Source organism: Oncorhynchus masou, chromosome 33 (assembly GCF_036934945.1).
Source record: "Oncorhynchus masou masou isolate Uvic2021 chromosome 33, UVic_Omas_1.1, whole genome shotgun sequence".
Taxonomy (NCBI): domain Eukaryota; kingdom Metazoa; phylum Chordata; class Actinopteri; order Salmoniformes; family Salmonidae; genus Oncorhynchus; species Oncorhynchus masou.
This window is the reverse complement of record NC_088244.1, coordinates 11,241,797-11,265,202: the sequence shown is the minus strand read 5'-3', so window position 1 is coordinate 11,265,202 and position 23,406 is coordinate 11,241,797. Positions and strand designations below refer to the sequence as shown.

General features: G+C 40.6%; 1 protein-coding gene across 2 annotated transcripts; it reads left to right on the top strand.

Moving 5' to 3' along the window:
• Positions 1-829: 829 nt before the first annotated feature.
• elk1 (ETS transcription factor ELK1) lies at positions 830-23,120 on the top strand. 2 transcript variants are annotated; one of them, XM_064956429.1, is made up of 9 exons: positions 830-1,592; positions 9,736-9,944; positions 10,267-10,641; positions 10,802-10,945; positions 11,167-11,436; positions 11,516-11,651; positions 14,016-14,251; positions 14,523-14,624; positions 17,864-23,120. In XM_064956429.1, the coding sequence occupies exons 1-9, from the start codon at positions 1,568-1,570 to the stop codon at positions 17,960-17,962; spliced, it is 1,596 nt and encodes a 531-aa protein (XP_064812501.1). In that variant the 5' UTR covers positions 830-1,567; the 3' UTR covers positions 17,963-23,120. The 2 variants fall into 2 exon arrangements, with proteins under 2 accessions (XP_064812501.1, XP_064812500.1); XM_064956428.1 differs by having other exon boundaries at positions 10,267-10,680.
• The last annotated feature ends 286 nt before the right edge of the window (positions 23,121-23,406 follow it).

Here is a 23,406-nt window from a genome sequence, read left to right as displayed (position 1 = left end):
TGATGTGGAACAAGAAAGATTCATGCTGCTAAGATATTTAGCCCACTTTTTTAAAATACATTTTAAAGATTTACAACTGAAGAAAATGTGACCTAAGGTTAAAAAGAAAGATGTAAGCTAATAGAATGTAATAGTTAAACATTAAATAAATAATATTACTGGGCCTCTGAATCTTAAAATGATGGTCTTGTTGTAAAGAACATAATGTTTATATAAAGCTAAAAAATTATACTACCAGTGCTTGACTTGGGCAGGAGCTCAATGGAGCTGAGTACCAGCATCTCAAATGTTCTACTGCTTCTGTTGGTGGTTACTATGTAACCATGTTAGAGAGAGAGGGAGGGGGGCTTCTGTTGGTGGTTACTATTTAACCATGTTAGAGAGAGAGGGGGGGGGGGGCTTCTGTTGGTGGTTACTATGTAACCATGTTAGAGAGAGGGGGGGGGGCTTCTCAAAAGTATTGTGGAGCTCCTGCACCTAAATATAAACAGTACCTGCACCTATTTCAGTCTAAATCAGGCACTGAATACTACCACAAATAGGCCTGTACTTTGTTATATGCCTGCCCATGCCTAATTGCATTCATCATGTTTTGTTATGCTATGTAAGAAAAAAATAAAACAATATGGCGGGGGAAAGTATACCTGTGGGTTGTTCAAGATTACTACAGATTCAGATTATTCACCAAATGAATGCTGCTCCAAATATAATGGGTAAAAATTGAACTGCAAGGGGACACAGTTGAAATTCTCACTTTACCACCTTGTCTAAATCCTTGGTGAGCAAGAAACGTCATCGATTTTGTGACGTTTGAAGCCTTTCAGGCAGCAACCGATCAAGGAAAAAAAAGCCAACAGGCAGCAATGAGTGATGGTGGAACACGAAAGTAGTCGAGGCATTTGTGGAAACAGGAAGCAACGAGGGAAAAGCAAACGATTAAGTCAGGCCGTTCGGGCGTCAGAAAGACACACCTTGTTGAATGTTTTTTTACAATGAACTATAATCGCAAACGCCTTTTACATTATGGAGGACTTTTGGCGCTCTCCAGTGAACTCGGAAGCAAGTCTACATTGAGCGTTGTGTCGTTCGAATTGACGCACAAATGAGAGACGGTGGGGGTTTCATAAGGGGCAGCGACGCAATCTTGGCGATTATGTTAGCTTGCTAGCAACATGATCTGTTGTCATTTGTTTAAAAAAAAAATATCATACGTCATTTTGAAAGTTTTGATTATCTAGCTAAAAGGAGAGAATCAATGTTTTGCGAATTTAATTCTCATATTTGCTATAATTAAATCAACATGACTTTCCCTCAAACAAACATTCCTACCCGTTAGCTTCTAGATAGCTAGCTCACCACTGTCAATAACCAGCTTCTGTAGCATGGAGGGAGAGATGCAAGTGTTACCATCGGATCACTGTTGCATAATAACAAATCGGTGTTGTATCTGTAAATCGCATCCATCTCTACCGTGTCGCAAATCGACTTTTGACACCTTCGTTCAGTGCGCTGACATAATGGACGTAATTTGATTGACGGACAAAATAAAAAGGAATTTCCAGACGAGATGGAGTCTAACCCCGTAATAAGTGGTAAGTGTTTACCCTGAATTTATGTAAATTGAATGTAGTCGGGGAAAACATTTCCGTGCTAGTCTCGACTGTCATGTATATTTGTTTATGTTCATCTTGTGCTAGCTAAAAATAGAAAGGTTTGGCCTTCAATTCATAATCGGACTAGGATGTTGCCAGTGACTAGATTGCTACTAGCCATGTGGATATTGAACTAGCCTCTGGCTAAATGTAATGTCGCAACAGGTGTTTTAAAGCATTTTATTATAGTCACAATAATTTGTAGGTTCAGCCATTGTTGATTTTGAAAGCAATTATTCAATCTTCATGAACTACTGTAACGTTAGGCTGTAACGTTAGTATAAAGATGATTTACTCACAAGAGATAGTTTGCTCCCCATTCCAAGAACAAGAATGTTAAACCACACATTATGTAAGATTAGTTTACTATGAAGAGTAGACCATAATGTAAGCAAGAATTTGTGCATTATTCCAAGGTGCATTTCACGGTGTATTCTCGCATACAAGTTGCACTTGATTTCTATATAGCCTTGGCCTAACTGTTGTGAGTTGAAACGGTAGGCTAATTTGTATATAGGTCATTATGCGGTACTAAACTAATCATAAGTAATCTCCAAAAATGAAGGGGTAAACTTCATCAAGAAAATGTATGTGTATAGTACATGAAACATGCTCCCCCTCTTGCCTTACCTCACAGCCCAAAGGTCACCCATACTGTTTTTCTGTGGTGCACTTCACAGAATTATTGCCACTGCCTCCTCCACCCCAGTTTATTGAAGGTCTGTACCTGCTAACAACCACAAAGCAACATCACATAGCTTCCCAGGACTTCTCACACTCAAGGTCCTATTCCCAGTTAGATCTACCATCCAAACCAGTATCTTACTGGACTACACAATTATACCTCAGTACTAAGTGTTGTGATTTATTCCATTGTTTTTCAGTACATTCATTTACTACAATGGCATTACTCGTCTCATGCTTGTAGCGAAGCTAAAGCCTTGATAGATGGCTAATACCACTTTTCAAAATGGAGACACCCTTTGATGCATTGTCCCCCGAAGGATGGTCATATGGGTGGCATGAAGCCCCCAAAAATCATAGTTAGCCTATAAAATATCGCCATTGGTAATTGTTCTTCTGTCAGTTTTGAATGAATGGAGATTCTGATTGATAGATTTGAGTCTAATCTCTATGTACAATGCTGCTGCCTTGTCTTGATGAGGTCAATGCAGTTCATTCATTTAGGTGTATAAATCCTCTGACATTTTTGTCTGTGAATAATAATTGGCTATTGGAGCTGAGGCTCACTCCATGCATAGGTTTACCTCTGAGGCAATAATGTTTGTCAGTGAAAACAGATTTACAACAACTCTTTGTCAGTTCCGCTAATATTTATATGGCCAATTAATTTATGATGCATTGTACACTGTTTAGCTGAACATTACAAAATGTGCACGTTACTCAATTCTTCTATCCCAGCACTCACCCAAAAACCTAGTGACATGTTCAGAGTGTACCTTAAGGAAGCTGGGAAACAGTTACTTTGAAGCTAGGCCTATGTTCTTCCCTCCTTCACATGAGTTAAAGGACTTGTAACTTTGTTATTCAAAATCATGTTGACAGTAATGATGCATCCTTACACTTTAGTACTTGCCTAACTTGGCTACACTCACATATGTTCATGTTAGACTTTGTTGTTTCCCTCCCCTAGTTACCATTAATGAAAGGCTTTTTACCATGGTGATAGTTTCCAAGGTGTTTGATAGGAGTTATGTAATTGGGGGGGGGGGAATGGTAATAAGGTTCATTTGCATGCCCAACATGTCCTTCCTTAACTACTAATGCACTTCCTTTCTTTCTGTGGCCTGTTGTTCGCTAGTAGCTCTTCGTTTACTGTCTTTTATTCTGGAATTAGACCTGGCTACTATCTGTCAACTACTACACTACCCAGTGTATTGAAATACTACACTACACAGTGTATTGAAATACTACACTACCCAGTGTATTGAAATACTACACTACTCAGTGTATTGATATACTACACTACCCACTTTATTGAAATACTACACTATATAGTCAGTGTATTGAAATACTACACTACTCAGTGTATTGAAATACTACACTACTACACTACCCACTTTATTGAAATACTACACTATAGAGTCAGTATATTGAAATACTACACTACCCAGTGTATTGAAACGCTACACTACCCAGTGTATTGAAATGCTACACTACTACACCACCCAGTGTATTGAAATACTACACTACTCAGTGTATTGAAATACTACACTACTCAGTCTATTGAAATACTACACTATATATTCAGTGTATTGAAATACTACACTACTCAGTGTATTGAAATACTACACTACTACACTACCCACTTTATTGAAATACTACACTATAGAGTCAGTGTATTGAAACGCTACACTACCCAGTGTATTGAAACGCTACACTACCCAGTGTATTGAAACGCTACACTACCCAGTGTATTGAAATGCTACACTACCCAGTGTATTGAAATGCTACACTACTACACTACCCACTTTATTGAAATACTACACTATAGAGTCAGTGTATTGAAACGCTACACTACCCAGGGTATTGAAATGCTACACTATCCACTGTATGGAAATACTACACTACACACTGTATGGAAATACTACACTACCCACTGTATGGAAATACTACACTACACACTGTATGGAAATACTACACTACCCACTGTATGGAAATACTACACTACCCACTGTATGGAAATACTACACTACACACTGTATGGAAATACTACACTACCCAGAAACAACTGTATTGAAATACTATACTACTACTCTCTTCACTGTAATGAAATGAGCAAGGCCAAATAACGATGCTATTTTATGTTAGAAGGGATTAAAATACTGAATGTTGTTAAACGCTAATAAGGGGAATGGGTAGGCAACATTAAACCCAATAATTAAAATAATATGTTTTGTACACCATGATCACAGATAGGGTTGGAAACTTTCCGGTGAATTTCTGGAATTATTATTATTATTATTATTTTTGCCTGGGAGTTTGGGGAATTTTGCTTTAGTTAGCTTATAACAGTGAACCTTTTTTGTGGTATACACATAAGGCAATTCTAGGTCTTGTGGCATATTTTGGTTAAACTATCCCCAATTCAATGGAATTGCAACCCTCTGCATGCACAGTGCATTCTTCCATCACATGTACAGCTGATTATCAAGATCTTGCACACTAATGAGATGCTTTTGAGCCTACACTACTACACTGTCTGAGCCAAGGACTACATGCTTTCTGGTAAGTTTTGATTACAATACTGGTTGGGGTGAATATGTTTTATATGACATACATAATTAAAGTAAATAGTAGCCTACAGCAAAGTTTGTTTAAATCATTTCTAACTAATTTCTGCTTGTTAGTTTTTGCTACCATCTGGGTTTTAGCTTGCTTGAGCCTGCTAACTGAGGAGTGTTAATTCACCTGTTTCCACACATTTCATTTTAAAACATTTATCTTACAAAATGTTTTGTTTAATCTAACTGCTTAACTATTTATCTGTACATGGAATTGTATTTTACTTTTTTTTTTACTATTTATTTGTAAAAAAAAATACAGGAAAATGCCACGGGCACTATCTGATATGTGGAGACATTTCACTGCAGCTGATGTAGAAGGATTGGCAAATACTGTGTCAAATCATATGTAAAGAATGCAACAAAGGTGCAGAATCATCTGGCCATGTGCATAAAGTTCCCTCAGCACTCGCATCAAGCATCCTCTGACAAAAGTCCCTCTACTTCTATTCGAGGTGAAAATGGTGAATCCGACACCTTATCGATGGCAACAGCTCATGGTCCTCCTGGAATCAGAAGTATTTTTGACTCAATGGAGGAATGTAGTCAGAGATGCTGATGAATGTCTTGCTCGAGCTGTGTATGCAACTGGTTCACCTCTGATGCTCTGGTTCACCTCTGATGCTCTCTGATGCTTTGTCTACTATTTTGCTGGATGCAGAGTTCAAGTGAAGGTCAAGCAAATCATAGAGAAAGCAGACTTTATTGCAATCATCTCTGATGGGTGGTCGAATATTCGTGGGCACGGAATAATGAACGACATCATCTCCACCCCTCAACCAGTATTCTACAAGAGCACAGACACAAGGGACAACAGACACACCGGTCTCTACATTGCAGATGAGCTGAAGGCAGTCATCAATGACCTTGGACCACAGAAGGTATTTGCAATGGTGACAGACAATGCTGCGAACATGAAGGCTGCTTGGTCTAAAGTGGAGTAGTCCTGCCCTCACATCACACCCATTGGCTGTGCTGCTCATGCATTGAATCTGCTCCTCAAGGACATCATGGCACTGAAAACCATGGATACACTCTACAAGAGTGCCAAGGAAATGGTTCGGTATGTGAAGGGTCATCGAGTTGTAGCAGTAATCTACCTCAACAATCAAAGTGAGAAGAATAAGAGCACCACATTGAAGCTGCCTAGCAACGCCCGTCGGGGTGGTGTTGTCATCATGTTTGACAGTCTTCTGGAGGGGAAGGAGTCTCTCCAAGAAATGTCCATATCACAATATGGACAGCCCCATCAACAGGATCATCCTGGATGATGTATTTTGGGAGAGAGTGGTAAGCCAGCCTGAAACTCCTGAAACCTGTAGCAGTAGCCATTGCACGGATTGAGAGAGACAATGCCATCATGTCTGATGTTCAGACTCTGCTTGCAGATGTAAGAGAAGAAATCCATACTGCCCTGCCCACTTCACTGTTGCTCCAAGCAGAGGAAACTGCAGTTCTGAAATACATCACAAAGCGTGAGGACTTCTGCCTGAAGCCCATGCACGCCGCAGTGTACATGTTGGACCCAAAGTATGCTGGCAAGAGCATCCTGAGGGGTGCAGAGATCAAGAAGTCCTATGGTGTCATCACTACTGTTTCTCGCCACCGTAGCCTGGATGAGGGCAGTCTGGCGAAGTATGCTTCCAAGCAAGGGCTTTGGGATGGAGATGCCAACATACAGTGGGGCAAAAAAGTATTTAGTCAGCCACTAATTGTGCAAGTTCTCCCACTTAAAAAGATGAGATAGGCCTGTAATTTTCATCATAGGTACACTTCAACTATGACAGACAAAATTAGTGAAAAAAATCCAGAAAATCACATTGTAGGATTTTTTATTAATTTATTTGCAAATTATGGTGGAAAATAAGTATTTGGTCACCTACAAACAAGCAAGATTTCTGGCTCTCACAGACCTGAAACTTCTTCTTTAAGAGGCTCCTCTGTCCTCCACTCGTTACCTGTATTAATGGCACCTGTTTGAACTTGTTTGAACTTGTTAAAAGACACCTGTCCACAAGTCAAACAGTCACTCTCCAAACTCCACTATGGCCAAGACCAAAGAGCTGTCAAAGGACACCAGAAACAAAATTGTAGACCTGCAGCAGGCTGGGAAGACTGAATCTGCAATAGGTAAGCAGCTTGGTTTGAAGAAATCAACTGTGGGAGCAATTATTAGGAAATGGAAGACATACAAGACCACTGATAATCTCCCTCGATCTGGGGCTCCACGCAAGATCTCACCCCGTGGGGTCAAAATGATCACAAGAACGGTGAGCAAAAATCCCAGAACCACACGGGGGGACCTAGTGAATGACCTGCAGAGAGCTGGGACCAAAATAACAAAACCTACCATCAGTAACACACTACACCGCCAGGGACTTAAATCCTGCAGTGCCAGATGTGTCCCCTGCTTAAGCCAGTACATGTCCAGGCCCCTCTGAAGTTTGCTAGAGAGCATTTGGATGATCCAGAAAAAGATTGGGAGAATGTCATATGGTCAGATGAAACCAAAATATAACTTTTTGGTAAAAACTCAACTCGTCGTGTTTGGAGGACAAAGAATGCTGAGTTGCATCCAAAGAACACCATACCTACTGTGAAGCATGGGGGTGGAAACATCATGCTTTGGGGCTGTTTTTCTGCAAAGGGACCAGGACGACTGATCCGTGTAAAGGAAAGAATGAATGGGGCCATATATCGTGAGATTTTGAGTGAAAACCTCCTTCCATCAGCAAAGGCATTGAAGATGAAACGTGGCTGGGTCTTTCAGCATGACAATGATCCCAAACACACCGCCGGGCAATGAAGGAGTGGCTTTGTAAGAAGCATTTCAAGGTCCTGGAGTGGCCTAGCCAGTCTCCAGATCTCAACCCCATAGAAAATCTTTGGAGGGAGTTGAAAGTCCATGTTGCCCAGCAACAGCCCCAAAACATCACTGCTCTAGAGGAGATCTGCATGGAGGAATGGGCCAAAATACCAGCAACAGTGTGTGAAAACCTTTTGAAGACTTACAGAAAACGTTTGACCTCTGTCAGTGCCAGAAAAGAGTATATAACAAAGTATTTAGATAAACTTTTGTTATTGACCAAATACTTATTATCCACCATAATTTGCAAATAAATTCATAAAAAAATCCTACAATGTGATTTACTGGATTTTTTTTCTCCTCATTTTGTCTGTCATAGTTGATGTGTACCTATGATGAAAATTACAGGCCTCTCTCATCTTTTTAAGTGGGAGAATTTGCACAATTGGTGGCTGACTAAATACTTTTTTGACCCACTGTATCTCATCAGCATACCTTGTGGATCTTCCCCCTTTTGCCTCCATCATCCTTCAAATCCCACCAACATCAGCCGCCTCAGAGCGCAACTGGTCCATGTTTGGGAACACACCAAAGCACGCAACAGGCTGACCAATACAAGGGGTGAAAAATTGGTGGCCATCTGGGCAAATTTGAGGCTTTTTGAGCCTGACAACGAGCCATCCTCAACAAAGTTGGAAAGTGACAGGGAACATGAGGCCTCAGAGTCTGACGTTCAATAGGTGGACATTGAGGAGGTCCAAGGAGAAGACATGGAAGCTTGAGAGGAAGACAATTAAAGCTTTAGTTTCTAGACTATCATTTTACAGATGTGTGTTGAAAACCTTTTTGGGAGATGCAATGGATCATTGGGGATCATTCAATATTCCTTTTTTTTGTTGTTCAGTTAAATCATCCAATGTGAAGAATCAACTAATTTAATTAAAGTTGAATTCATAACTAAATTGTTTTTTACATTTCTATTGGAAGGGTTTAAAAATTGCAATTATGTCAACTTATAAGGTAAAAGGTTTATGTTTCCATCTCCATGTGATATGGTAAATATGTCCAATGCAAAACAAAAAATATCTACATTTTAAATGGTATTAATATTCATTTGCATATATTCCCGTTAATTCCCATATATTCCCGTTAATTCCCATATATTCCCGTTAATTCCCATGGAAGGTTTCCACCTGAATATTCCCCAAAATGTGCAACCCGAGTCACAGATCTGAAAAATAACAAATCAGTGTGACAAAATATTTTCCTTTTCTTGCAATGTTTCCCAAACACTGGCACAAATGAGTAGGCCCCAACCTAAATTCAGTAGCTAGCCATGGCACAAATGAGTAGGCCCCAACCTAAATTCAGTAGCTAGCCATGGCACAAATGAGTAGGCCCCAACCTAAATTCAGTAGCTAGCCATGACACAAATGAGTAGGCCCCAACCTAAATTCAGTAGCTAGCCATGGCACGAATGAGTAGGCCACAACCTAAATTCAGTAGCTAGCCATGGCACAAATGAGTAGGCCCCAACCTAAATTCAGTAGCTAGCAATGGCACGAATGAGTAGGCCCCAACCTAAATTCAGTAGCTAGCCATGGAACGAATGAGTAGGCCCCAACCTAAATTCAGTAGCTAGCCATGGAACGAATGAGTAGGCCCCAACCTAAATTCAGTAGCTAGCCATGGCACAAATGAGGTGGCCCCAACCTAAATTCAGTAGCTAGCCATGGCACAAATGAGGTGGCCCCAACCTAAATTCAGTAGCTAGCCATGGCACAAATGAGTAGGCCCCAACCTAAATTCAGTAGCTAGCCATGGCACAATGAGGTGGCCCTAATCGTAACACAGCAGCTAGTGTAGCTACTGAATCTAAATGAGGCTGTGAGAGCTCATTCAGATGTTGTCTGTTATGGATCGTTGCTGCAAGGCAGTCTCACTCATGTTTCTGATTTGTTCCCCCCTGCAGCCATGGACCCGTCCATCACGTTGTGGCAGTTCCTGCTGCATCTCCTCGAGGACGACAGCCATAGGCACCTCATCTCCTGGACCTCTGGGGACGGGGAGTTCAAGCTGCTGGACGCAGAGGAGGTGGCACGCCTCTGGGGGCTCCGCAAGAACAAGACCAACATGAACTACGATAAACTAAGCAGGGCGCTGCGATACTACTATGATAAGGTATCCTTGCTGCTTATTGTTTGGTATGAGACTTTTTCAAGTATTTATGAGATGTTTGATGCACTGAGTGAAGCTATAACATTAATCATATTTGTTGATTTTCTGTCCACAAACAATGAGCTCAGCATTGTGTTCAGTTGTAAATTCACGACTCAAAGCAGAAAAGGCTGTTCCAGATAATGTATGTGTAGCAGTATACTGGTAGCAGCCCAGTAGGTGTAAGCCTACTTCTTTCAGCTAGATATTTTGTTGAGGAAATTGTTTTTGTTTTTTCAGTATGGTTTGTTTCAATTGTCTGTTAATTCAGTGTAATCCTTTATAGAATATCATCAAGAAGGTGAGTGGGCAGAAGTTTGTCTACAAGTTTGTAGCCCACCCTGACCCTTCATCAGTGGACTGTGTCAGAGGCGGTGAGGATTCTCAGCAACAGGAGAATCTTGATGCAGCGGGCCAGACCAAGTCCCCAGGAGGGGGTTCTTCTAACTGCCCCTCCAAGAACCTGCAGATGCAGCGGTCCTCTCCAGTCTCTGTCCAGCGCAGCTCTCGCAACGACTACATGAAGTCAGGGCTCTACTCCACCTTCACCATCCAGTCCCTCCAAGCCCCCTGCAGGACCTCTCCACAGCCTATAAAGACTGAGCTGCTGAATCAGGACTCTTCCCCCAGACCCCACAGCGCTGAACGGACACTGCGGGAGGTGAGGGCCCATGACGAGGACCTCTCCATTTTAACCATGGTCATTACTACTAAATATCCATTTTTTTGTTTTACGTTATTGGTGTTGATGAAATGTCAAATGTGTGATTGAAGTGACTATTGAACGGTTCAGACTACTACAAGTGTTACCTGTCTGTCAGGTGTGTCTGGATGGCCAGAGCTCCTCCATGCAGGGCTGTGGCAGCGTAGAGAGTAGCCTGCAGGTCACATTGACTCATCCCTCGCCCTGCGCCACGCCTGCCCTCAGCCCCCAGACCTTGTCAGTGTCAACCACAGGCAGCTCGGTAAGACACTCACAAGTCACAATATGTCCTCCTTTTGTCAAAGATTCTGTTGATCCGTATGTTAACATTTGTGCTAAAAACTATTTTATACAAAGTGCACCCAAATGCCCTGTTTGAACCATAGTACCCCGTTGACTCAAATGTTGCTCACGGATTCTGATTCTGGATGCTATGGTGTGCAAATCTAATGTTTCTCTTTAAATGCTGTTTTGAACGTCCAGAAGTCTCAGCCACAGAAGACCCAGAACCTATGTGACCCTCCTCAGATCTATCTGACCAGTGTGTCGGACCCTGGCTCCCTGACTCCTCTGACCCTGACCCCTGTTGCTGCACCTGGGGCCCCGGGGGAGTGTGTGGTGAACCAGCCTCAGGGCCACCCTGTCTTTGTGGTCATCAAGCCCTCACATTTGGTGCATTCCAAAGAGCAAAACCTCACGTCTGAAAAGGAACTGGTGGAGATTGTGACCTTGGAGGAGAAACATGTTGTAGAGGTGAATGAGAAGAGAACACACAAGCAAATTACATGTTCCATTGTTCCATGGTTTAATTTGGACCTTTCTCCTCTTCTAGGTTCCTGAATCTGCATCAGGACCAAGGGAACCTGAAACCCCCCTCTCCATTGATGTCCTCCCACCCTGCGTGGAACCAGTGGGCCAGCCTGTTGGGGAAGGGGAGGAACAAGGCAAAGATGAGGCCCATTTACCAGGCAAGTCATACATACCTCACACAATATGATGTCCACATATTTGTAGCTATACTGTATACTTTAGATGTGTGGTACAAAGTAGAATCTCAATTCAACGGCTCAGACACAAGAGGCATGTGGCAGGGTCTACAGTCAATCACGGACTACAGGAAGAAATCCAGCTCAGTCACGGACCAGGATGTCTTGCTCCCAGGCAGACTAAATAACTTTTTTGCCCGCTTTGAGGACAATACAGTGCCACTGACACGGCCTGCAACGGAAACATGCGGTCTCTCCTTCACTGCAGCCGAGGTGAGTAAAACATTTAAACGTGTTAACCCTCGCAAGGCTGCAGGCCCAGACGGCATCCCCAGCCGCGCCCTCAGAGCATGCGCAGACCAGCTGGCTGGTGTATTTACGGACATATTCAATCAATCCCTATACCAGTCTGCTGTTCCCACATGCTTCAAGAGGGCCACCATTGTTCCTGTTCCCAAGAAAGCTAAGGTAACTGAGCTAAACGACTACCGCCCCGTAGCACTCACTTCCGTCATCATGAAGTGCTTTGAGAGACTAGTCAAGGGCCATATCACCTCCACCCTACCTGACACCCTAGACCCACTCCAATTTGCTTACCGCCCAAATAGGTCCACAGACGATGCAATCTCAGGCACACTGCCCTAACCCATCTGGACAAGAGGAATACCTATGTGAGAATGCTGTTCATCAACTACAGCTCGGCATTCAACACCATAGTACCCTCCAAGCTCGTCGTCAAGCTCGTGACCCTGGGTCTCGACCCCGCCCTGTGCAACTGGGTACTGGACTTCCTGACGGGCCGCCCCCAGGTGGTGAGGGTAGGCAACAACATCTCCTCCCCGCTGATCCTCAACACTGGGGCCCCACAAGGGTGCGTTCTGAGCCCTCTCCTGTACTCCCTGTTCACCCACGACTGCGTGGCCACGCACGCCTCCAACTCAATCATCAAGTTTGCGGACGACACAACAGTGGTAGGCTTGATTACCAAAAACGACGAGACGGCCTACAGGGAGGAGGTGAGGGCCCTCGGAGTGTGGTGTCAGGAAAATAACCTCACACTCAACATCAACAAAACTAAGGAGATGATTGTGGACTTCAGGAAACAGCAGAGGGAACACCCCCCTATCCACATCGATGGAACAGTAGTGGAGAGGGTAGCAAGTTCCTCGGCATACACATCACAGACAAGCTGAATTGGTCCACTCACACAGACAGCATCGTGAAGAAGGTGCAGCAGCGCCTCTTCAACCTCAGGAGGCTGAAGAAATTCGGCTTGTCACCAAAATCACTCACAAACTTCTACAGATGAACAATCGAGAGCATCCTGGCGGGCTGTATCACCGCCTGGTACGGCAACTGCTCCGCCCTCAACTGTAAGGCTCTCCAGAGGGTAGTGAGGTCTGCACAACGCATCACCGGGGTCAAACTACCTGCCCTCCAGGACACCTACACCACCCGATGTTACAGGAAGGCCATAAAGATCATCAAGGACATCAACCACCCGAGCCACTGCCTGTTCACCCCGCTATCATCCAGAAGGCGAGGTCAGTACAGGTGCATCAAAGCTGGGACCGAGAGACTGAAAAACAGCTTCTATCTCAAGGCCATCAGACTGTTAAACAGCCACCACTAACATTGAGTTGCTGCTGCCAACACACTGACACTGACTCAACTCCAGCCACTTAATAATGGGAAATGATGTAAATATATCACTAGCCACTTTAAACAATGCTACCTTATATAATGTTACTTACCCTACATTATTCATCTCATATGCATACGTATATACTGTACTCTATATCATCGACTGCATCCTTATGTAATACATGTATCACTAGTCACTTTAACTATGCCACTTTGCTTACATACTCATCTTATATGTATACTCGATACCATCTACTGTATCTTGCCTATGCTGCTCTGTACCATCACTCATTCATATATCCTTTTGTACATATTCTTTATCCCCTTACACTGTGTATAAGACAGTAGTTTAGGAATTGTTAGTTAGATTACTTGTTGGTTATTACTGCATTGTCGGAACTAGAAGCACAAGCATTTCGCTACACTCGCATTAACATCTGCTAACCATGTGTATGTGACAAATAAAATTTGATTTGATTTTTTTTTTTTTTGGTATTATACAACAGATGGGTCTAATCTGCAGTGCTGATTGGTTAAAACCGCATTCCAGCCGGTGTCTAATTCCAGAAGTTACACCCGTGCCAATATATCTTCTTTACACTGGCTTCTCACTTAAACATGACACTTCTTATTACTGGGTTTTTATTCCTGTAAAGACAGGTATGCCTACTGTTCCTCATTCTTGGTCTTTCTCCCTCTCAGAAAATTCCATGACTCCAGCAATTGCTCTTCAAGCGGCTACTCATCCAGCTTGGTCGCCCCAGGAAGTACAACCCCCGAAAGCCAAGAAGCCCAAAGTCCTAGAACTGCCCTCTTCCTCAACCCTCCTACCCCCTGGTCTGTCACTGGATCAGGTCAATGCTGCCGTCAACAGCCTTCTGGCCCCTGGAAGTGCCACCAACACTCTGACTCCTACAGTGTTTACCTCCCATTCTCTGGTAAGTGACATCTCTGGCCTGGTCAGTGCCACATAAAAATAAATTAAACTGTCACACTTCCTGGGGCCTCATTTAACAAATGTCGGTGTATTAGTGTGTTTTCAACTTTCCAAACGCCTTTCTACCCTCACCAAATTATTATTATACATGATTTATCAAGACAATAATGTATTTAGTTTGATATGATATGAATGCATTGATTAAAATAGTTTCTGTGTTGAACTGGCTAATAATCATACATTTTTTTATATTTTTGTGCTCTGTCCCTTAGACTCCGGTATTACTGACACCAAGTCCTCTCCCCTCCACCATCCACTTCTGGAGCACACTCAGTCCCATTGCTCCCCGGAGCCCGGCCAAGCTCTCCTTTCAGGTATGTCCTTCTGTCCTGTCCCTGCTGCTGCCTGGCAGAGGGCATTAGAGCAGGCCATCTGGCCATCCTGATCTTGTCTACATCACTAACAGAAGTATAGAGAGATGGGTTGGATTATAAATATTTTTAGATTTACCTAATGCCATATAATGTTGGTCACAACTTACTAGTGCTGAGCGATATGTCGTTAATTTTCCGTTTTTTTAAACAACTAATTGACACGTCTGTTAAATTATTTGAATTCCATTTTGTTTTTCTGTGAGCTTCTGTGAGCTCGATGTGCAGTTTCTGTAGAGATAAATCAGATCTAGCCTGAACTGTGCGATGTAGTAGGGAGTTTTAGTTTCCAAAAGGCCTATATTCTACATAGTTTAGCGCAGAAAACATGCTAATTAACTACAATGACCATAATGCATTGTGCGCCCGCATACTTGTCCGGTCTGTGTGGAGCAGACAGGGAGACTGAGAGAAGAGAGCTTGTGTTCGAGAGGGATAGAAAGCAGTGCTTCGCAAGCCTGAAAATACATGATCTAAGTCCAGGGCCTCCGATCTATTCTAGCACAAGCTACTTTTTTTATTTTTTTATATATATTTTTTATATAGCTTTCAAATAGATACATTATTCTCCTCTACCCTGCAACATTTCCCAATGTCCTTGGTGTGCAAGACATGTTTTCTGTCAATATACCTGGTAAAATAATAATGGTTAATAAACAGGATTTGCCATGACAGGCCCCAATAAAATGGTCTTTTGTACAGTATTTTCTTGAATTCTGTTTTCTCTGTAAAAAATAAAAATCCTGGACTTATTTTGTATTTTTTTAAATGTTTTTCACTCTCAATATTACAATTATTCATAGAGAAAAAAAAATAGGTTAGAAGTTTATGTCAATGCTAAAATCACATCAGAACAACATAATAATGTGCAATTAAAGGGGAATTCCATATCTAGCAAGAGAGGAATGTGTCAGTCTAGGGATGTTTCTGCTGTTAGGCCTACTGCTGCAGCACACGTCATGGCACAGTTTGTAAAACAATGGCCACCCAATTGATACAGATCATCATGATACAGTTCTGTCAGCTAGGCCTAATTATTTGCAGTTAACATTTAATTGAGAAGGTTTTTGGGAAATTCTTTGTCTACCCACATGGCGGTTATCATTAGCATCAATCAATGGCTACATATAGAGTGGTAAACAAACAATGCACCAAATAGACAGACATAGACAAACGTGCTGGAAATGTATTGGCAGAGGTTGTTACTTTTGTAGTGGCTAACCAGGGGTGAGATAATGTCATTGTAGCTTTGATTGGATAGTAGCCGGGAGATTTATGTTTTTGACAGTTTGCGATGGAACAAATGAATAAATGCATGTACTTTCAGAATTGATTGGCGAGCTACTCATAGGTGAGCCACTCTCTGTTGGAGACCCCTGATCTAAACTGTTGATAGTTGGTATTCAGCAGTCATACCTTATTTACTTAAAAGAACTATTCAAATTGTGATTTTTGTCAGACAGAATAGGCTGCAGCTCTATAGATATGAGATGATGACTCAGAATTAAATAAAAAAGTTGTAAAATAAAACAAATATTTTATTAAAGTAATGTGAGTAAATTATGGTTAATAAGTGAATAGCAGGCAATGGGCAGTCACTATCAACATGGGACTTGTATTAATTGTTTTATTCTGTGGTGTTACAGCATTCAATATAATTCACAGTGCATTTAAAGCTGCAATTTGAAACTTTTGGGGCGAGGTGATCAAATTCCCATAGAAATGTGAGTTATAGATCAGTCATTCTCATTGAAAGCAAGTCTAAGAACCGGTAGATCTGTGTGCATTATTTCAATGCTTCCCGTTCTTAAGTTTTGTTTTTGCGTATTTTACCTTCGGTTTTGTACACCAGCTGGAAATACAATATTTTGGGTTAAAAGATATTTCACAGTGGTTTAGAGTTATGTACACTTAGGTACAATGATTATCTACAAGAGCTTGTTTTGTCACAAACTGAGATTAAGCAAACATTTTAGCAACCAGAAAATGGTGGAGCAATTTCTGTATAGTGCACCTTTAATGTCTAAATAAAATTGTCAAAATTGAAAACTGACCACAAATCACTAATTGCTCAGCACAACTACTTGCATATATACAGCACCGGTCTAAAGTTTGGACACACCTACTCATTCAAGAGCTTTTCTTTACTTTTACTATTTTCTACATTGTAGCATAATAGTGACGACATCAAGACTATAAAATAACACACATGGAATCACGTAGTAGCCAAATAAAGTGTTAAACAAATCAAAATCAAATTATATTTGAGATTCTTCAAAGTAGCCACCCTTTGCCTTGATGACAGCTTTGCACACTCTTGGCATTCTCTCAACCACCTTCACCTGGAATGCTTTTCCAACAGTCTTGAAGGAGTTCCCACATATGCTGAGCACTTGTTGGCTGGTTTTCCTTCACTCTGCGGTCCAACTCATCCCAAACCATCTCAGTTGGGTTGAGGTCGGGTGATTGTGGAGGCCAGGTCATCTGAGGCATCACTCTCCTCCTTGGTCAAATAGCCCTTACACAGCCTGGAGGTGTGTTGGGTCATTGTCCTGTTGAAAAACAAATGATGGTCCCACTAAGCGCAAACCAGATGGGATGTCGTAATGCTGTGGTAGCCATGCGGGTTAAGTGTGCCTTGAATTCTAAATTAATCACAGACTGTGTCACCAGCAAAGCACCATTACCCCTCCTCTTCCATGACTGTGACTACCTCATTAAGAGGGTTGAGAGAATGCCAAGTGTGTGCAAAGTTGTCATCAAGGCAAAGGGTGGCTACCTTGAAGAATCTCAAATATGAAATATATTTGGATTTAACACTTATTTTGGTTACAACATTATTCCATGTGTTATTTCATAGTTTTAAGGTCTTCACTATTATTCTACAATGTAGAAAATAGTAAAAAACAAAGAAAAACCCTTGAATGAGTAGGTGTGTCCAAATTTTTGACTGGTACTGTACTGTATGTAGGTTTAGGTACATTATATGATTACTGCGTTAATAGAAAATACTTTAACCTCCCTCTACTGGTTAACAATCATACTACAACATCTTACACCGTCCCAGCGCTGGACCACAACTTCTCATTTATTACATAGTTGAGCCTTTTAACACATAACAAATGGGCAACAGGATGTAACTACTCTAGATGTTACTAATCAGCTGTACTTCATTGTTTTAGTTCCCCTCCAATGGAAGCAATCATATCCATATCCCTGCCTTGAGTGTGGACGGCCTGTCTACTCCTGTAGTGCTGTCGCCAGGCCCACAGAAACCATGAGGAGAGTCCTGGAGTCCTTCCACAGTCCTGTGGACAATGATTCCCCAGTTCAGCCTATGGGACAGAAGGTACACTCCATGACCAAATCAAGTACTCCAAGCCAGAGTGCACTCATGAGTGGAGATCTGGTGTCCGGAGTGCTGTTGAATTAATGATTTTTTTAGCAGTTGGAATCTGCATTCAAAGAACCTCATGACGGGCTAGCCCAGAGGTTCTGGATCATAGCCCAGAGGTTCTGGATCAAGGCCAAGAGGTGGTGTTGGCAACTTTGAAACTTAGAGGGGCTACTTTTTTTTTCTTTTTTTGTTGCCAGATAAGGAATTTTTGGTGCGTCTCTCTTTCTTTGTCGATTCAGATTTTTGCCTCAAATTTTAAATTGATATTATATATATATTTAAATATATTTTCCTGTTTTATAATTTCCCCCATGACAGGGCACTTGACTTTATAGATTAAACTTTGTCCATGAAAGCATTATGGTAGTGCTTGCCCATTGCTTTACATGTGATTGGTTTCTTATTCTCTAGTACTTTTCAAATGACCAGTTACATGAAGAAGAGATGGGTACATGTAGTGGTACCATACAGAGTGTTTTACTTTGAGATGAACTTGGAAGGCATGTTGATGCTTGATACTGTTTTTTTTTTTTTTTTTTTTTTTTTAAAGAAGCCAAGTCATGTGAACATTTTATAATCATGGTAAAGAAATGGCGCTTACCATTGATAATCTCATGGCTGGATTGGAACTTTTATTCTGGAAAAGTCTAGCTTTTTACATTTTTAACACGAAAACCAGAGAACTAGTGGATGTGTTCTAACGATTCAGATGATTACATTCAAATGTACTGTTTATTTTGATGGAGAATCAGGTGTGATCACGTTCTATTGTTATGTGAATTTGATAGTCGGTCATGTTCACTGTCCATTCCAGGTTTTCTTTTAGGTTTAATTACTAGTTAATTATTTTGATGCCAAGATGGAACATTGGTTCTGGAGTATCATGTGAAACTTCACCAAAGACCAGCTGCATTGATTAAATCCTATGTAATTTTAGAGATGCAGTGGTAGCCTTCATTCATGCAAGGGCTATAACACCTTATAATGCTACCAAAATCACACACAGAATACCCAGTTTACTTTCAAAATGGATTTAGAAAAGACTAGGTTTGCTAGCATAATTGTATATAATCATTATGCGACATGGTTAAAGACCAAGTATAACTTACAATAGATCAGGTTATCATTGAAAATAAAATGGTTAAGCTTTTGATCAGCTTTGATTTAATTTAGTTTTTACTGAAAATTACTTGGTTGATTTATAGAGATATTTGTCCACTGGCCATTTTTACATTAGCAAACAATTGGAAATGTTGACACAATTATTTTTAATTTATTCAGACAATGCTTATAGCAAAAAGCTTAAAAAGCTTTGTTGGTTGATTAGCAATTGGTGTCCAACAATTATTTTTGTACATTAAAAGAGTACATATGTTACTCTTAAAGAGAGCATTTTGTAAAGTTTTGACTCATGACATTGTTAGCTCAGCTTGCTCCTAGTTAAAGGAGATGCATTAGTATCCTTAACAACAGTCCAGCTTCACACCAAATACCCTTTCCAAATATACTTACTGTACCATCTAATGAAGTAGTGTCAGCCTTCTAGAGTCAGTGGACTACAGTAACTTGTTATTGGCAGGGCTCTTTTGGTCTGTTACTGTACTGGAGTCTAATGTATATCTGAATTCATTAATAATATCTGAATTCATTTAATCATCTTTTGTAGTTTGAGAGCTTGTAATTATTGTCTAATCGGGGGCTTATTCAGGACAAATTAGGCTTTTTTTTAATGTATTTTTTTGTGTTATGTCTACGGACAATATCTGAAATTGTATTTAATGAGGTGATTCAATCAAAACACACCCAGTTGCATTTGGTATTTCATTTGTAATGTTAGATTGGGATATTTTAAATCTTAATTGTAATGTGTATCTAAAAAAAAAAAAAAAAAAATAGGAGTGCCTCAAGAATAAGGAATTGAACCCAACTGTTTACCCGTTAGTGTTTTGGTTGAACCCTCTCCCCAGAATGTAATGCTCTGTGACTGTTTGTTTCTCTGTGAGCCTGTCTAACCTCTGGTTTTAGTTACAGGTGCCCAGCAGATCCGAGGAAATAGGCTTCATTCGATTACTAAGCAACCTTTAGAAATGTCACATCTGCCCACTCAAAAGCACTTAAAAATAATCCTAGTGGATGTTTGGCTATTCTAAGTACCTGCTTCACTCTTTTACCCTACTTCTAGTCAAGTAAAGACTGTTGGCCAGTGATTTCATGCATAGCACTTTACCTTGAACTTAATATCACAATGTCAAAACCCTCTCTTTGAGGGACTGACTTTTTTCTACTTCATTCCTAGTCACAATTGGCAAAACAATTAGCTAGTATTGGAACGGTGTGTGCCATTCTCATCAAATCAGTTACCCTTCACTGTTTGGCATTCATACACGTGATCAGTCATTCATACACGTAATCAGTCACTAACGCCGATGTCATGGTGGTACACTTACCACAAGAATATGCCTTGTTATTATTCATCATGACATGGGTCTAAAAGTCATTTCTAACGCTGATCACACTATTGCAACTGAACGGTTAGAAACAACAGTTCTAAATATACATGCAATCTATTCTATGACAATGCGCTTAGCAATGCCTTGTTGGCTAGACTGTCTTTTTGTGCAGAGTGTATTTAACAACAAAATTGTAAACATCATGGAAACAAGAAGATTATAAATGCCTCTGTATATCTTAACATCCTACGCCCCAGTCTGTAGCTTTATACATCTCAGGCTGTGTTCTGTTCATGATATTGCTGTCTTTTAACAGTCGTGTGCTAATATTATTCGATTGTATTACCTGGGACTTAAAATGTACTTAGACCTTCTAATTCAAAAACTATAGTTTTGATAGTTTGTGTGTAATATTATGTGTCCGTGGTGTAACTCCAGTACCTTGTTGATACTTCTGCCTGTGTATTGCTACAGTACTGGTGATACATCCTGCTCTAGCCTAGCATGTTTGTGTTGTGTAGGCAATTGAATGAAATGTGTTTACTATTGACCAGTCACTTTTATGACATGAATGTTGATGGATTGCTCAAATACCTGGCCTATTTCTCAGTTTGACAGCTGGGGGATTTCCCCAGACCCATGGGCTGACAGTTTAAATCAGACGGAGCAACAGTGATGGGATAGTGATGTCATAGGTTAGTGAGGGATAAATGGCAGCATTTTACAGAAGAGACTGCTACTGTTTGCTCAGTGTTGGGGCAAAAGCCTTTTGATAAAAAAAAAAAGTTGTCAGTTTTGGTCACAAATGAAAACTATTCTTGGAAATACAAGCCTAAATGATATACCTAAGAATACAGTATGTTTGTCTGCATATGAATAATCGTCTATACAGAAATGTATTGCTTTTGTAAATGTGTTATTGCAGTTTTATCACGTAGATACAGCGCTCTGCTACGTCTTCTATGATAAGATGATCTGACTGTTGTGTGCTAGAGTTTATTCTACTGCATATATGGACATAAGCCTTGTAATGTGCTGTAAATATGTTCTAAAGGCATCCATGTTTAAGCTCTTTTCAGATATGGATAACATGAAAATACTCACTTGATCCTTTCTTCATCCCAATTTTCAGATGGCACATGACCCACTGGGCACAGACGTCAGTTCAAAGTCCAGTTTCGATTTACTTTTGGTTGAGTTGTCAACTAATGTGAATTCAACAACAAAAAAATCACCATGTCATTGGATGTTGGTTAAAATAAAAATTAAATGCCCTTTGACCTTCAGTTTTTCACGTTGTTTCGACGTCCTCACAATGACGTGGAAACAATGTTGATTCAACCAGTTTTTGCCCAGTGAGGTGGAGGAGGAGGTTGTTCATCATGTGCTTGTCTTTAACATACTGGCCTTCTTTGTCCCAGTTCCATAGTCTACACATTTTAGCATTTTGCTGTCTCAACTCTCCTGAAAACTGTTCATAAATCAGTTATTAATGCGAAGCAAGTTTAGCTGAACTAATAAACTATGATATCCATCAAATGTAAAATGGATATAAACGCACCAGGCCATTCTGAACCCTCTTTAGACTGTTAATAATATACAGCATGTATGAATTTGATCATTCTTTTTTGACTACCATGCAAATGAATTAGCCAAAGCCTTAAAGTTAAGTTTTCAGACAAATGGAGATGAAGAACATTTGGGTGTTAGGTATCCATTTATGCAAGTGAGGGATTTTTTGAAACGGGTGAGATGGATATTGTGAAGAAAAGCCATTTTTTGGAACATATTTTCACCTACCAGAAGTGGGGAAAATTATGAGCATCTTGAGTTGCTTAGAAGTTCGATAAACTTCAGTATTTGAGTTCACCACTTCTTTCACCAGCAAAAGATGTATTGATTGTCTTTTTTCAAAGGAGGGATATTTTACTCTGCTCATGAGCGCTATAGTCTGAATGCCACACAGACAAACCCACATTGTCTATCATCTCATTGTAACTTAAATGCTACATACAGTACATTTGTGTTTTTAGGTTGTATGAAAAATGCAGTTGTGTTTTCAAACGTTCTGTGGCTCTCAACTCTGACCAGAGATTTGAGCTGCATTTTGTTGTCTCTTTTTGAACGTTTCTGAAACATTATGGGGATCTACAACCTTGACATGTACTATTGTGTGAGAGCTTTGTCATTGTGTACAGTTTTTTTTATTCAAGAATGTTTAGGGAAACCTAAAACACTGTATATATGTTTGTGAAAGTTGTCGTATCTCTTGCTGAAATAAGAACCCATGTCTTTGAGGTATTGGCTCTTGTTTGTTTCTGTCGCGTTTGGTTTCAGATGCGTGTCGCCTTTTCCCTTCCCCATGGGAGTGATTGACTCTGGGGGTTTATTTACAGAGGGGAGGGTTTGCTTTTATTTTTTTGGAAATATCCAAATATATTATATTTACTGGAAGAGAGAGAGACAAACTATTTTTTATCTACACACTTCAATTTGTTTGTGTAAATGTTATAGATATTATTCTTGTTTTCTAAAAACAGATCTAGAACTAATATTAGGAGTTAATAAAATCCTATTTTGTTCTGTACAAGGTTTTGTTCTTCCTGTCTTTGAAATCACGTTGATGCTGTTTGTTTCTCTGAAGTGTATTGCAGTTTGAAGTACACCTCAAAAGGTTTATCTTAAATGATGCACAATGCTGAAAGGTGTGTGGAGTGACAGTCAAACTAGTATGCCAACACTGGAACTACACTCAGCCAAACAGCATATGATCATTTTCAGCACCATGTACGTTTCTTCTTTCTGAAATGACAGAAACCAATAATGCCCCAGTTGGGAGATATTCTTGACACCAAAACTTTACAACAAATGAATAAAC

Coding starts and splice junctions, on each gene's coding strand:
- elk1 (XM_064956428.1), top strand. CDS start 1,568: ATGGAGTCTAACCCCGTAATAAGTG. Junction 1,593..9,735: donor GTCTAACCCCGTAATAAGTG/GTAAGTGTTTAC, acceptor TCCCCCCTGCAG/CCATGGACCCGTCCATCACG. Junction 11,652..14,015: donor AGATGAGGCCCATTTACCAG/GCAAGTCATACA, acceptor TCTCCCTCTCAG/AAAATTCCATGACTCCAGCA.